This window comes from Gadus chalcogrammus, chromosome 23 (genome assembly GCF_026213295.1).
Source record: "Gadus chalcogrammus isolate NIFS_2021 chromosome 23, NIFS_Gcha_1.0, whole genome shotgun sequence".
Taxonomy (NCBI): domain Eukaryota; kingdom Metazoa; phylum Chordata; class Actinopteri; order Gadiformes; family Gadidae; genus Gadus; species Gadus chalcogrammus.
The window spans coordinates 7,017,896-7,034,374 of record NC_079434.1 but is presented as its reverse complement, the minus strand read 5'-3'; the positions used below and the strand labels follow the sequence as shown (position 1 = coordinate 7,034,374).

The 16,479-nt window shown below is 47.6% G+C and overlaps 1 protein-coding gene across 3 annotated transcripts in view; it reads right to left on the bottom strand.

Moving 5' to 3' along the window:
• The window catches only part of dpp6a (dipeptidyl-peptidase 6a), a 174,813-nt gene that overhangs the window by 14,877 nt on the left and 143,457 nt on the right, over positions 1 to 16,479 (bottom strand). For all 3 annotated transcript variants that reach the window (XM_056584314.1, XM_056584315.1, XM_056584313.1), the window contains 5 exons: positions 9,116 to 9,210; positions 8,460 to 8,534; positions 5,827 to 5,879; positions 3,995 to 4,076; positions 2,336 to 2,456 (listed from right to left, as the gene is read on the bottom strand). In XM_056584314.1, the coding sequence (XP_056440289.1) occupies positions 2,336 to 2,456; positions 3,995 to 4,076; positions 5,827 to 5,879; positions 8,460 to 8,534; positions 9,116 to 9,210 (426 nt within the window). The remainder of the gene's footprint in view (positions 1 to 2,335; positions 2,457 to 3,994; positions 4,077 to 5,826; positions 5,880 to 8,459; positions 8,535 to 9,115; positions 9,211 to 16,479) is intronic.

Here is a 16,479-nt window from a genome sequence, read left to right as displayed (position 1 = left end):
GTCTTCAAAACCCTATAAACATTATGATCTGACTGGTCGGGGGCTGAAATAACACCGCCTTGTTTTGGTGTTCTGACATCTGGCCAAGAGTTCTACCACTACTGCAGTCAAACTTTTAAAGCTCACACCACCTCCTCATCTGGAAGGAGGAGGTGGGTGTTGATAAGATTATGAAACCAAAACAACAACAACAACGACAACAACAGGCGCATATCTGGCAGGAGGGAGAGAGCAGATAGGTCGTAGCAAGAGGCAGGCAGACTTTTGTAGGGCTTCTGAAATTGTTGCTCAAATGTTGTCTTGAAAAAGGTTCGCGATTGTTGCTCCGGGATTTTGGGAAGCGTTGGGATTTAGAGGTGGAGAAATATGTGTTCCGCCCGAAAACAATTATGTTAACGTATTTGTTGTTATGTTTTTTTTATCCTTCCAACCTCTTACAGAATGGCAAACACATCTACAAACAGCTCAGAATGCAGTGTGAAAGCTTTCCTTTGAGTTAGCGTGATGGTTCAACCTGATAGTGTGCTAACAAGATTATGCAATGCACATTCTGGGGCCCATGATTCCTGTTCGATTTCCGCTCCCATGTCGTTCCCTCTCGTTAAACCCAATTTCCTCTCTCTCTCCAGTGTCCTGTCCATGAAAGCTCCAAATCTATAAAAATACAAATTCCTCAGTCTAATTCAAAATGCCTGATCCCCAACCAAGAACAGTGAGATCGAAGGCAGTTGGATGTGTGTGTGATGCAAGGCTGCGGACAAACTTGACCAAATTCTCATTGTTTGGACAATCAATGGAGCTATTTTAACAAGGAAAAAAACACTTCTCAAACCATTATTTCCGGGCTTGATAGCAGCAAATGCAGAGGTTCCGTAGTTTCTTAACCGTATGGTTGGATAGACTTGAGACAGGAGGCCAAAACATTATCGTTTACATTTAGGGCATTTATTAGATGCTTATATCCAAAGTGACTTACAATAAGTCGGTTCAGTATGGATGTTCATAGAACAACTTCGCAGCACTATCAATTGCTAGGTTAACCCATTCCCTGTATATCACAAAGGGATAAGATGCTAGACGATGCTAAGTACTATTTTTAAGTACTAGGACGTGTTTAAAGGAGAATACGGGTGGAGGGGAGGTGGGGTAAGGAGGGAGGCTATGCAGAGTCCAGTTGAACCCTGAACAAGTGAGTCTTGACTTTCGTGCGACTCTGCAGTCATCGGCAGGGAGCTCGTTCCACCATTGCGGTGCCAAAACAGAGAAGAGTTGTGACTTTTCTGTTCAACCTTTGCTTGCTCTTAGCGATGGCGTCACCATGCATCCAGCTGAGGCAGTTGAGCAGAGTGCTCGAGCTTGGTTGTGTGGTATGACTAATGCTTGGAGGAAGGCAGGGGCAGTTCCCTTTGACAGCCTTGTAGGCCAGTATCATTGTCTAAAACACCCCAGTTTTCACAACTTTGAACTCGCGAAGCTTAAGGAAGCTAGTGGCTAAATGCTTGCCGATCATTTACTCTCCAAATGAATGACAAGATATCACAGAAGTCATTGCTGCTGCAGCACATTTTTTAAAACAACATAAAGGTGTGCAGGAATATCATCTAAAATCGTTAGGCGGTACTTTTTTTTTCATGTCGTCCGTGATGCTCCGTCAACCTTTGTGTTTAACGCTCGATTGGCTCGAATGTGAACCTATCAGAATCGGCACCTCAGCACGCATCGCAGCGGCATCCCTCGGGACCCATTATATTAACCACAGAACAAAGCCTTGAATCAATAAAGTCTGGTGTTCGACCCTTCATATATTGAAGCTCTGCGTAAGCAAACTCGGACCACGAGTGGATCTGAACCCACTGACTTTCCCCAATCAGCACTTGCGTCCTATTTAGGCTAGCAGTCAGAGTAGAGTGCACTGTGGACGAAAGGAAGTTCTTCTAGAGATAACGTGCATGTTTTTAATATATATATATTTCTTTTTCATCTATAGAACTTCCGTCGACCAAGACTTTCTTTGGTTGACTACAGCCCTAGAAACAACACAGCTTACCGGCTAGAGTTTTTATTTTTTTATAAATCGCAAATTTAAATCAAACAACACAAAGGGCGACTCACAATACACAACGGTTGGGATTTGATCATGTGAAGCATGTTATAACATACGTCTAAAAGGGACTCTATGAATACAATGTCACATATTTAAATGTATCAAATCAACATTGATTGATTCTATTCAATAAAGGTTGGTCTGCAGGGTTCACCGCGTTGCGTTTAGGATTGGCTATTGGCAGTTCACACTCTTGTGATGTCACAAAAGGGGATTGGCTTATTGGCTTACCTTCATACAGCCAATCGCTGAGGCCGTTGAAGATGACGCCCTCCTTGCCAGTGGAGACCAGGCGGATGGAGCGACTCTCCACCGTGGAGCGGTAGTAGATGTTGTTCTCAAAGATGAAGATCTGACCGGGGAGAGAGGGAGGGGGAGAGAGAAGAGAGAGGGAGGGGGGAGAGAGAAGAGAGAGGGAGGGGGGAGAGAGAGAAGAGAGAGAAAGAGAGGAGAGAGGAGAAAAAAGGAGAAAGGGAAGGGGAGAGAGAAGTTAGAGAAATAAACAGAGGGAAGGGGAGAGACAGAAATAGAGAGAGACAGAGAGAAGGAGTGATGGAGGGGGGAGCGAGAGAGAGAGCGGGAGAGGGAGGGAGATATAGAGAAAGGGAGGGAATTTGAGAAAGGGGAAAGAGAGAGGAAGGTAGAGACAGACAGGGAGATAGAGAGAGAGGGATAAATATGGATAATTAGCCCCGAAAATGAATTAATTTGTGAATAAATAACTAAATCAACATTATTTAAGTGAACGCAATAAACCCAGGAACAAAATGGAGACAAATTAGAGGATTAGTCTCTTAATTAAGTAATGTTCGAAGACAATACTCAACTGATTTGTGTCTGTGACATATGAGAAGAGAGTAGGTGAATTAATTAGCACAGTGAAGCTACAACAACCCCCCCCCCTCCACCACCACCAGCACCACCATCCCCAGCACATCTTGGCACGGCTGGCTTCCCCACAACATCCCCTCTCTTACCAGGGCGGAGGGGCCGGTGGGCCGTGACGCCGACACACAGACTCAGGTCCCCCGGGGTGTGAAGGGCACCCCCCTCCAGGTTGGGCTGGTCGCTGTTTAGCACTCACATTTCGTAGGTGACGTCACTGCTAAATAGTGACTCCTAGCTCCACCCCCCCACTCACTAGTTGTTCAGTAGTATTCAAGTAGTGAACGACTTTACATTTAACCCCCCGCCTCTTTCCGACTCCTTTCACGTTTCAAGTTTGTTTCGCATTTCACGTTTTTTCTTTCTCGTGTGTCTTTTTGTGCGCACGCACCTCGCCCTGAACCCAGCTCCTGGATGTCTAGTCACACAGGCGATACAAGACTCCTAATTCTGACGGTTTTCACAGCCTGATGGAGAGACCCCGACAGGCGTGGAGGGAGCGAGCGCGGGGAGAGGTCAAACGGCTCAGTCGGAGCGGGTAAACAGACGTCAGGGCGGGGGACGGGTGGGTTTAGTGTCAAAGGGAAACCAATGAGAGGGATGGAAGCAAGGATCACTGGACTCGGAGGATTTTGGAGTGATTTAGAAGGACGCGTAAACTCTTGTTTAAACCCGTGTTGGGATTATGGATTGGGATTCATCTCGCTCTGAGGCATTCCAGGTAATCTGAAACATTTTTAATGCATTGCCATGGATATCCGCTCGGGAAAAATCAAACACTCCAGAACTCAACGCTGGTTTGCTCACAGAAGGAAGTTGCTAGGTTTGAAACCCCAATGTCTGCCCCTAGCCCCTACTCGCTTCTTAATGACGTATGTTGCCATGGACGACATCTTAATCATATGACTGATAGAGTAAACAAAAACGGACTTCAACTGTAGTAGTGATTTACGCAGGTGTAAATGGAGGGTTCAACCGGGGGATGATGGGAGTTGTAGTTCTCACCAGCTGCTGGCCGTGGGGTCCCCAGCCGGCGTACTGCAGTTGGGCGTTCCTCACTTCTGGAGGGTTGAGGTTCCAGGTCTCCCTGAAAAGACACACATACAGACACAGACACAGACACACACACACACACACACACACACACACACACACACACACACACACACACACACACACACACACACACACACAGAAGTCAAAATGCTGATAATAAATGCAACACAAACACAAATTGATAAATATACACAAACACACACACACACACACTAAAACACGCTCAGACAAATATACACACATACACAGTCTACTGCAGTGAGAAAGCTGAATAGTTTACAGGTGCATCCGTTACATTGCCTCTCTGCCCCGGAGCCACTTGTCCCTGTATAGGAAGTGCTGTGTAGAACAAGGGGGCCTTAAGACCCGCCACAGGCCCTCCAATGCCTTTGTGGAGCTGTTGAATTAATGAGGTCATCACTACTGGAGGGCTGATGGTCTGCTAGCCGCCACCAGGTGGCAGCACACCTATAGAGCTGGACCACTGAATTTAACTGAGTGTGGCGGCTAAGGGAGTCCAAGGGCCTCTACGAATTCTCTTTTTTGCATAGGTAATTTCCTTTCCTATGGAGATGAACCGAAAGTGCTTGGAGGAAAGGTGGTTCGAATTCTAAAAATGCTTAGGAAAGGAGCCTCGATGCCTCCTTTAACCTTTATTTAGCACAGGTTACTACTGAGCAACCTTTGCGAAAGGAAAGGAGATAGTGGTATCCGCTAATCCTTTACGGCGGCAATATTTAAAGCAACACGCCACCGACGAAGTTTACAGACTCTACGCGAAGACGCATGAGAGACGCAGTGAAGCAGAAGAATAGAAGAGAAGAAAATACAATTGATAATAGGCCTAATGGATACCAATTCCAGAAACATCATTATTTGAATATAAATGAATTCATTTATTGCTTGTTAGTAAGCACATACATATACCATAAGAAAAGAAAATGCCAACTTCACATTTAAGAAACACTACTGGGGGCAGTTCATTTCAACATCAACATGAGTTTAGCCTCTTTCTTTTCACATGTGAATTGGAATTCAAGTGGCCTTAAATATCCCCGTTGGCCAATAACACCCCTTGCCCACTGCATCCGTCGGATCTGCCGCGGGTATGATTCTCACTGTTGGCGATAACCTGATTGAAACAATAGCCTACGACAAGAACGCATGGATCTAAGAGCGCTTGTTGTAGTCAATCTTCGGAAAATTGTAACTTCACACTAGAGACGCTGGAGGTCGTCAATACCCGCCGTTGCTTGATGACGTCGGTTAGGAAAAATCTAATCTAATCTAATTCATTTTTAACCAGTGCTGTCGTTTCCTATGTTCGAAAAGACGCACCTTTTCATCTCTCCTTGACCCGATGACGTTTTCCACAAAGGTTAAGGGAAGGAGGCATAAAAGATAGGAGATTTGACTATTCGTAGAGGCCCCAAGGTTTTCATGGAATATCTAATAATATATAAGATATTTCCCTTGATGTATTAGTATTAGGTTTAGGCATTAGAGAAAGGTTGGTTCAATTCAAGTAGGCTATACGGTTGTGGTGATGTAAGGTTGGGTACAAGTTCAAAATAGTATATGTAGTCAGAAGATGAGTTTGAGGCAGACACCGTTACATCGCAGACGGCTCGAGTATTATTGGGTTTGCTTTTTCAAATGGTATATTCAGGGTTTATGATACCTCATGTCTCAGTATGTTCTTCTGAAAATGGGGGAAAACCAGGACATTTCAATGTGGGTAGTTGCACTAGAATACAGCATCAAGCTAATTGGATACTCACGGAGTCTCCAGGCTGCAAATGATGTAGAAGGCTGTGTAGGAATACTGGTAGACCTGGGGAACAGAGGATTCACATATCCATACAGTCATTCACTCAGAATTCTAACTCAAAAGTCACAGTGTTCTTCTAGCTCATTTAGATTATTTTTGATCGCCTGTCAAGAGGTAAAGTGATATAGCGTTAGACATATTTGATCAGGAAGCTAATATCCAGTGCTAGCCCGTTGAGAATACATTGGAGACCTTTAAAATAGATACGTAGACGGAGCCCCATTGAATGCTCCGTTGCTACGATACGCCAACACTGGTCTGTTAACAAATAAGGTTACTATTTATTACTAAGTAAATGGGAGAGCTGCGTTTCTACTGGAACCAAAACTTTTAATATATTATTCAATATTATACTGTATATATCTTATGTAACCATGTATTTTTACCCCATGTAGATAATACACCCTTGAACAAAGACACTCATCGAATCCGTTGGGCTCAAGCTAAAGTTCAATCAGGAGGACGACATTCCCCTTCTGTTTATAATCTACCTACGTCTGGTTTCACGTTCCTACGCCGTCATCGCAAGCCCCTCCGCTTCACCTCTCAACCAATCAGGACCTCACGCATTAGCAGGCGTGCGATTGTGCGCCGTCGCACGATTCATCAGTGCATAATAACATCTCTCATTCATGCTTGTCGCTTGTCTGCTGTTCTCATTGAGACTCATTGCAGGCCTCCTCCGTCCCCTCCACCTCTGGGATTAGGCTCCACCCGTCTGCGGAGAAAGAGATTACATCCTCCAGGGCAGAGGCACTCCATCCACAATCACACCACCACCAGCGTCTAGACACCATAATGAGGGAATCCTATCCCGGCATACTTCATGGATCCATCTTCCCCTTGAAGAATAATTTGATGGGAGTCGGATCGCCAAATGTGTCGTCAGTGAATCTCATGGTTCCTTTTAAATACTGGTCTCTCCTGATGGAACGTGACTTTTCATCCAGAAGAAACGCAGCTCCCCCGGTTGCTTGTATTTGTTAGCAGGCCAGTCTTTATGGCCTCGACGTTGACGTACGATCCAAAGGCCGATGCGGTGCCTATATTTATATACATGGCTATGTTTGGGCCACCGGTGTGTTGTCGTTAGTGTTGCCTCTCTGCACTCGTCTCTGTGTTGCCCGATATTGATGTTTTTCTCTCTGCTGGGATACGTTTCCCCTGCTGCTAGCTTGGCTGCATGATAATGGCGCTAGCTGAATGCCTATGATGCTATCTGATGCTAATGGTTAATTATCATTCATGTTAATGACTGCTAGCACGGATGATTGTAAATGGGGCTAGCTGAATTAAAATGATGTTAGCTGAATGCTAATGATGCTAGCTTAATGCTGAGGATGCTAGCTGCGTAACCTTACATCGTCGGGACCGCCTCGAGGTAAGGTCGTGTTATAACCCCTCTGGGATCGGCTTGGCACCAATATGTACTCCCATTTAGAGAAGGGAATTCCTTCCCCTCCCTGGAGCTATTACGCTAATGGGTAGCTAATGCTAAGTCTATGTTCACTCATGTATGAATAATGAATAATATATGACATCATATATAACAATTCTACATATATATATATATATATATATAATAGTGCAGTTCAGGTAGGAATAATACCGTGGAACATTGATAGAGCTAAATGTGTTTGAGACGTGTGTGTGAATGCGTGTGTGTACGTGTGTGCGTACTTGGGTGTATGTGTGTGTTTGTGCGTGCAGAGCATGTATGTGTACACAGAATAGAAAAGGAGATCAGGAATGGTGGAGAAATAACAGCACCAATATATACACACGTACAGACACACACACATACATAAAACAAATACACAGACACACACACACACACACACACACACACACACACACGCACAAAACAAATACACATAGAATAAATAGTCTTCTGTGTCACCTATTGCTAGTGTTTGTTTGTCGACACATTGTACTCGACTCTACTTGTTCTGGGTAGATGATTACATCAGTCAACATCCATTCTTTCCCACACACAGGCATACGTAAGTGTGCCTGTGTGTATGCGTGTGTGTCTTCACCACCACCTTCTTTACAACCACCACCCCCTCCATCATCACCAGCTCCATCACCACCTCCCTCACATTCATCACTTTCACAACCTCCACACAAGCATCACTTCCAACACAACCTCCTCTACCTCCACCACCACCTCTTCCTCGACTACCACCACCACCACCACCACCTCCTCCTCCACCACCACCACCATCTCTACCTCGACCACCCCCTCCTCCACTATCTTCACCATCACCAGCTCCACCACCACAACCAGCACCATCACCACCTCCTCCTCCGACCATCTCCTCCTCCACCACCACCACCGCCACCACCACCATCACCACCACCATCTGTACCTCGACCACCACCACCTCCTCCAGTTTCTTCAGCACCACCTTCTCCTTCATTACCTCCATCTCTACCATCACCTCATCCTCCACCACCACCACCACCACCACCACCACCACCACCACCACCTCCACCACCACCTCCTCCTCCTCCTCCTCCACCACCACCACCTCCTCCTCCATCACCACCACCTCCCCCCCCCCCGGCCCGGGGTCTTACCGGGGCTACGTTGTAGGCCAGCAGCACGTGCTTCATGTCGGGGGACACCTCATAGCGGCTCGCCTTGTACATCTCCTGCCAGGACAAAAACACACAACCATTTAACCGTGCGCAGAGCTTATTTACTCATTACTTCCGCTTTCTTTCCATTAGCGCCGCTGCCGCGTCTCACGCTAAATGACGTGCATTTGACGGATGGCGAGGAGAGTTGCCGCCGCGGCGGACGGAGAATTAATCAGGACGCAGTGAGCGTAACACTCGGCGACGATGATGAAAGTAATGTTGTGTGTCGTGGTGCCCGCGTCCCCCCAGAGTCTGACACAAAATATAATCAGAATTGTATTAATATCTACTGTAAATATGGATGTGTTCATAACCCAGCCAACCCCCAAATAGTCCGTCCCCCCCCCCCCCCCCATGATGCACCGGCAGATGGGGAAAGGCGCTCGGTGATGATGGATCACGTGTGCTTTGGTTCCTAACGCGAAGCGACTCTGAGGGACGGAGATGTGCTGACGGAGAGAGAAAGCCTTTCATTTAACTCACGGCTACGCGCTCTCTGTTTCACAGTCGGGGGATTACAGGGAGCCAATGAGGAAAGCATGAGGGGTCAGTGGGAAACAAAGAGAGAGAGATGGATGGATTGTAAAACTTACAAACTTCTTGTTGTGGACCAGGACGACCCTCTCTTGGGTGTCCACGTTGAACTTGACAACGTCACCCTCTCGGGTTCGATACAGGAGTTCATTGCCTGAAGAGAGAGAGAGTGAGAGCGAGAGAGCGAGAGAGAGAGAGAGAGAGAGAGAGAGAGAGAGAGACAACAAGGGACAAACAAGAGGGATAGCAATTAGAAAAAGCATGAAGGAAGCGCATGAATATTAATTCATAAATGTGATGCAAAGTCACTGTTATTCATTTAAAAAAGAAGATAACTGATATCTGTGTTCAACTTGGGTTGAAGGTTGTTTGTCGGACAACAACAGACAAAGAATCAAATCCAACAAAGAAGAATAAAGGATAAAACCCAACCAGTTCTGAAGGTTCCTTTTGGCGTCCCTCGTTCACCTTCACTCCGCGCATGCCTCTCTCGCCCCCCCCCCCCCCCCCCCCCCCTCTCCCAAACCCATCAACATGGTGTCCGGCTGCGGTGCTGAAGGATGGAGGTGCTCCGACGTGCGCAGGGCGCGGCGAGGTAATTAGCAGCGGGAGATTGGGAGTGCGGGCGTGTCTCTGGATCCTCCAGCGTGTCTAATTGTCTATTAGGCCGATTCTCCATCACTGAGTCCCCGGCCACCCCACGTGCCCAGAGACTCAGACCTCTGTCAGGATGAACGAAGGGTCTGTTGTAAATACATGAATAAATCATAGGGATAAGGAGGGGGGAGGGAGGGGGGAGAAAGGAGTGGGTGTAGTCTCTGGGACACACTGTCATTGAAGAACCAAGATAAAGTGCAGGTGAAGACAATATTCTGGTCCTTCTAACTTTTGACGGTTAGTTCATCTGCACCACTTTTCTTCCTTGCATCTTTTTTGGAGGTGACCTCTGGTTTGTGTGTGTGTGTGTGTGTGTGTGTGTGTGTGTGTGTGTGTGTGTGTGTGTGTGTGTGTGTGTGTGTGTCCATTTGCCCATCCATCCATCCCTCCCTCCCCCAATCCACAAATCCACCTTTCAATCCACTTACCCATCCATATCTCTGCATCCCTCCCGCCCCTCCCCCCCTATTCCCCTCCCTCCCTCAATCCCTCCCTCGCCCTCCCTTTCTCCCCTCACCCCTCTCTCCCTCCCTCAACATTTCTCAGTCATATTTACCATCCTCCAGGTATCCCAGCATAGCTTTAAATCCTACCCAGCATGCACTTCTCCAGGCAGTGACTCCTACAGATGTCTACCCCCTCCCCCCCCCCCCTCTCCTCTCCTACTCTTTCCCAGCAGCACCCTGGACACACCCACGCTCACAGGGGGGATGACTGCAGTGGCCCCGCCCCCTTTGCCCTCATTGGCTAAATTGACCCCAGGCCCCAAAAAGACATGACCTGTCATTTTCACATTCATTTAAAGAAAAAAAAAAATATTGTTAGGGTGTTACGCCCTCATTGTGTCTGTGCAGGGCACTGCCTGGTTGTCTTGCGTCGGCATCTATGTTTCTCAAACTCCCTCGCCCGAGGTGTTGTTTTTAACTGTGATCTCTTTTATTAATACAACCTCCAGCCCAGGGCAAGTCTGCTGCCCCTGCACACCCAGAGAGAGATGGAGGGAGGGCGAGAGAGACCTTGTAAAAATTAGCTTTTAGAAGTGGATTTATCTTTATCTCATCCTTGTCTGATAACACAACAATGCATTAGTTGGATGAGATCTATAACACATGACCTTACAATATGAAGATGATCTGCAGTCACATGTTTTTTACCAAAATCGTTTCAGATCTTCATCTGAAAGCGCGTTGAGCCCATATATTCTCTCTGGAAGCGAGCCCTGACAGTAAGCTAAGAGACAATTAGGACGGCAGATTTTTACCTCACGTACAGTTGGATCAGATTGGCATGTTACTCAAAACCAGAAACAATGCAATCAGTTTAAGAACCGCAGTACACGGTGAATCGGTATCTGTAAGGTCAGCCAATCAGAAGGCAGATATCAGCACCTTCCTGTTTTTAACCCACCAGAGTTTACCCGTCTAACTTATTATAAACGACACTTCCCACGGTGCTGAAAGTGACGCATTATACCGTTTAAACTCTTATAGTCTGGCGGCAGGCAGCCATATGCTTGGCGGTGCCATGGGTTTTAAAACGACGTTCCAAGCGAGCCATTTTCCCGCTGTATGCTGACAAGTTAATTAAATACCTTGAGTACCTACACCGGTAAGCACTGCTTTAAAGAATAATTATTCCAGTCAATGCCGGTTGACCCTGCCAATGGCAACATGCCATTGTTCCAACTGCCTTGAGTTTTCTTTTGTCCTGCGGCTGCGTTCCAACTGACTCATCGTTCCTCTCTCGCCGCCTTCTAGGAATTCCTCGCATTTTCCGGAAGGACTCTCATCCATCCAGAAGGGGTGTAGGCTACCATGGAGCCCCCCTCTACACTAGCCATGGGGGAACTACGTCGGGTCAGGTCAACTGTATTTGTCTAGCCCTCCATCCCAGACACCCCCTAACCCTGCAGAGCCCTTTAAAGGCCACGGAAAAACTGCCAAACCCCAGAGGGGAGAACCCTGGAAAAGGAACACAGAAGAAGGTTCAACAGTCAAACCCGGTGGGGAGCGACTACGAAGTCCTAATCAGGGATGAAGACCTGGGCCATGTAGAGGTGTTATTACTCAGTGTTCTCGTGGAGATTTCCCCCCAGCCCTGTTTGACCAATTACTCCCTAGTACTATTTAGTCCCTTTTATCCAAAGGGACTTACAGCGTGTTAGGAACTTGTCTTCAAGGAGGGATGGAAACCAGGAGTCAAACAGCCCAACCATGACAATATCATCCCCCCTTTTGTGCATTGAATGATATGGTCTGTTTGTGTGTGTGAGTGTGAGTGAGTGTGAGTGTGAGTGTGAGTGTGTGTGTGTGTGTGCGTGTGCGTGTGTGTGTGTGTGTTTTACGGGTCGTTCGGCGGGGCGTGGAGGAAGAGGCCAGGAGCTAGGGTTGAGTTATGGTGCGTGTCAGCGGCTAGCCTCCTGCGTCGTAGCGCCGTAAATCTCCGCTCCTTGGGCTCCATCCAGCCATTAAATGAATAGACGTTCATTAAATATGTATCAGGATCCTAATTGTAAAACGAAGAAGAAGAAAGAAATCCTCCATCTTGATAATCAGGAGCAGGTTCCATGGTTTCTTTTTAATTTCCTCTTTGATCATTTTCTTTTATATTTCTTTAGATAAGTATTTTTTACTTAAATCTGCAATCAAAATTCCATAGAAACAGGGCGCCTGACAGAGATGGTCCAGGGAAACACAATCTGTAAGATGTGCATGACACAACAAAAGGGTTAAGTAAGTATTAAGTAAGTATAAGCGAGTGAGCGCATTTAGGTTAATAAATGAACAAGTGGACAAGTGAAAGAAAACAACAACAAATGTGCACGTGAAAAAGTGCACTGAGCAGAGCGGAAGGAGAAGGAGTAAAGAGAGACTGAAGGAGAAGAGCGCCACAGGTGACCCCCCTCCCCCCGGCCCCCCGGCCCCCCGTCACGTCCCCTAGCCAGAGATCGATGGTAATCAACCAGGCGGGTCACACTGCCCGCGGCCCGGCCCCCGGGACGCCACGCGTCTGCGGCTACGTGGTGACAAGGCGGTCAGGGTTCATGCTCTGTTTCTGTTGTGTTAACCTTCGACCCCGGCAGCGCTGGCACAGCCAGCGGGAGGGGGGGAGGGGGGGAGTCGCCGGAGAGCCGATGAGTGTCGGCGGGAGCGCCGCTGTGAGCCGGAATAACGGACTAAATAAATACACATTCTCGTGGTGTTTGTGAGGATCCCCTTTTCTTTTTTCTGTGAGCAGCAGCAGATTCTCATGTCCTGCTGGGCGCCCGGCCCTCGCTGACGCAACAAAGAGCCGGGAAGCTTTTGTGTTGGCAGCGATAAGACGCTGGAAGAGGATTCAAAGGATTGTGGGTCTATTACATGGATACTGCGTGTTCAGCGCACATCAGAGAAAGGAACAGTCACGGCCTCGCTTCGCACGCATGCACACTCGCGCGCACGAAAAACACGCACGCACACGCACACACACACACACACACACACACACACACCCAAAAGAGGGCCTCGGAGGATCCTCTTTTCAAAAGAAGCCCTCGGCATTCTGGGTATTTCGAGGGATCCTGGGTATTTCACTAATAACCAAGTGAAATCATGAGAACCGTCTGAATGGTCCATCCATCCGTCTCCTTCATCATCCATGGATCATCCATGGATCAATAAGCGATCCATCGACCAGCTATTTAAACCTTTCAGTGCAACGTGCCTCGGTCGAGGGCTCTTATTTCAACCATGAGCAAGGCACACGTTGATGCTAAATGCAACGAAGCGGTTCACGGTACCACTGGACAACATGTTGATCCTGATCATGACTGCCTTCCCACCCCAAGCGACCCAAGGGAGCGTGTTTTGAAAGGCTTTTCAAATCAACAACGTAGACAGGGTTGTATGTTATGACACTAATACCGCTTTCTTTGCCAGTGTAAATTAGCAACCTCCCGTGTGCTGAGGAGGTGATGGCCTGTGGAGAGAGATACGTGTGTTGACGTTTATAATTGGCCTTCCACACCTAGCCCTGGTGGTTACCTTCGGAGACCATCCCGATCCAGATATTCACCTTTGAGTCTCGCATCAGCCTAGCTTTGGCTGGGATGATGTCCTACAGATATCCAAATATGGGCGCAACCTTACGATGTTCAAGGCCAATTAGAGCGACGCACTTTGCTCTCATCGGTCGTGCCAAATCCAGTTGGAGGTCTCTAATCTGAGAAAAGCCTTCCCTGCAGATTTCTGTCCATCTTTTGACATCGTTATTTGCTCTATTTCAGATAGAACCAGTTTGGATTGCTACCCCCTTTCCAAGAGTGCCACTATTGTTTATTTAATTGGTCACTTGTTGTTGGTCGTGAGCTGAAACTCCCTCCCCAGTGAGCTGAGGGGTCTGAGCGTTTTTATATTTTTGGATAAGGCTTCAGACGGGATCGAGGCCAGACCGACACGCAGAGAGAAACAGAATGTGATCTCAGCCATCAGACTGCCTCACCAGGCTATCTGGAAGCACATGCTCACTGAAAAGGCAGAGCTCTCTTGCCACCACAAGTGAATGTGTGTGTGTGTGTGTGTGTGTGTGTGTGTGTGTGTGTGTGTGTGTGTGTGTGTGTGTGTGTGTGTGTGTGTGCGTGCGCGCAACTGCACACAGACATGCGCCCACACACACACAATAAATCGATGAAGCTATCACGGTGGTATATCGCTCCAATCCCTTTCATTTGGGAATGTGGATGGGTGTTAGAGTCAATGAGTTCATCGTTTGAAAAAGGTTTATGCCTTCAGAAACTGGGACATTGTAGATAATAAATAATCCAAAGCCATTACTATTCTGTTATGTGCAAGATGATGACTGTGCATGTATTTACCGAGTTTCCAATAAGCCAAAACGCTCCTTCTCTCTGGGCTCATTGTTTAAAACATGGTGGTCAGTAAAGAGACCAGTGAACGAGCAGAACCAGGTCGGCCATTAGGAAACAACAGACCTCGAGGCTACAGCATGTGGCCCCAGGCCCCTGGAAGGGAGGGGACACTTGCCTCTCAGCCGCCAGAGAGAGAGAGAGAGAGAGAGAGAGAGAGAGAGAGAGAGAGAGAGAGAGAGAGAGAGAGAGAGAGAGAGAGAGAGAGAGAGAGAGAGAGAGAGAGAGAGAGAGAGAGTCGGTGAGTCAGTGAGTGAGTGACAGGTAGAGAGAGAGAAGGATGACAAATAGAAGTGGCTTGGGCATAAAATGAAAATATAGAAAATAAATAATGTGGCATATGTGTGAAATCAGCGGGGGCTACCGACCGTGCAATTATCGTCAGTGGTGAGAGCTAGCGCCGCCACGGCGACGGGACATACGCGGAATGCTGATGAGCCGTTTAGCGGGAGCGCGAGGGAGCGCCCCGGAGTCAAATTGGACACATCACTCGGCTTTAAAAGGTGATGAAGCACAGAGGACGGCGGGCGCAGGCGGGCCGGTTACGGACGGCGAGACCCTATAGGAGCTTTTCCATTAAGCTAGCCGGCTACCCTGAAACATCAGAGCCGTTATGATTGGACGAGGTCCGTTTGGGCTGTGCCGGAGGATTTCCGATGAAGTGGCTCTACCCAGCGTCAAAAAACAGACCTTGAAAAACAAAAGCAATTATTTACAAAACAACAACAACAACAACAACAAAACAACCATTAAATCTCAAGCCCTTTCCAGGAATGAAAGCGCATTCTCCGAATGCTAGAGGTCTTTCTAACCGCACATGGCTCGAACCATCCGGTTCAGTTAATAACTAACCCAAATAAAAAGATGATGGAACTTGTAATTGCAATTCCCCCGCAGTTCTCCGACTATCCATCACCCATCCGACTACATATCAATCTGGCGGTCCCCCCTCTATCACTCATCACGCTGTCTATCTATGATCACCGTACCCATCCACCCATCATGCATCCCATCTTCTCTCCCATTCCTCTCTGTTTTTTCGATTTCCCCAAACCCCCATCTTCCTCGATCCCACAGCCGACAGAGGCTGAGGCAGAGAGGGCCGGGTTGTGATGAGTCCATCTCACGATGTTCTGCTCCATGATTCTAAACCCCGACCCCCCCTCTGGTTCACCATTTCCTCTTGAAGCCACTGATCAAACGTCTAAATATGTCGCCATCACCGGCCCGGTGATGCTAAAGTCGAGATCTGTCCAGACGGTTCCTTTTGAAGTGCAACACCATAATTCTAAGCTAACTAGAATTCTAAGCTAACTAGACTAGACATGTTTATATTTACCGTTGGAGGAACTGCCCAGTTATGACTTTGTGAGGATAAACTATAGCATCCTCTACACCTTTATACAACCTGTGTATCTTCTCTTCTCTGACCTACGGACAGAAATACTGTCGGTAGACCTACAGACTCATAATACTCGTGTTTGTCGCTGATTTTGGGTTCCAGGGGGTACGGGGTGTGAGAGTCAGTGTCTGTGTCTTGTTTCCTGTTTAATGAAGCCCAATAAAGACCGTACCAGAGCGTGGTTATGAGGGCCGTCTGTCGAGAGCAGGCTCCCCATGTTCTGCTCTGGGGGCCGCAGTGAGGGCCCCCTTGACGTTCCACGACGTGGAGCAGATGTTGTGTGCTAGCCTCCAGATGTGAACACTGAGCAACGTCTGTTTCGGCGTTATCAAAGGACCGCTGATGTGTGAACATGATAAACGTCCTAGCCCACTGAACGGTTTGCGGCGCGGCGTTAAACAAGAACAAAGGGAAAAAAACTGGTCACATGGGACGTGGTTACTTCCTGATGTCCATATGGG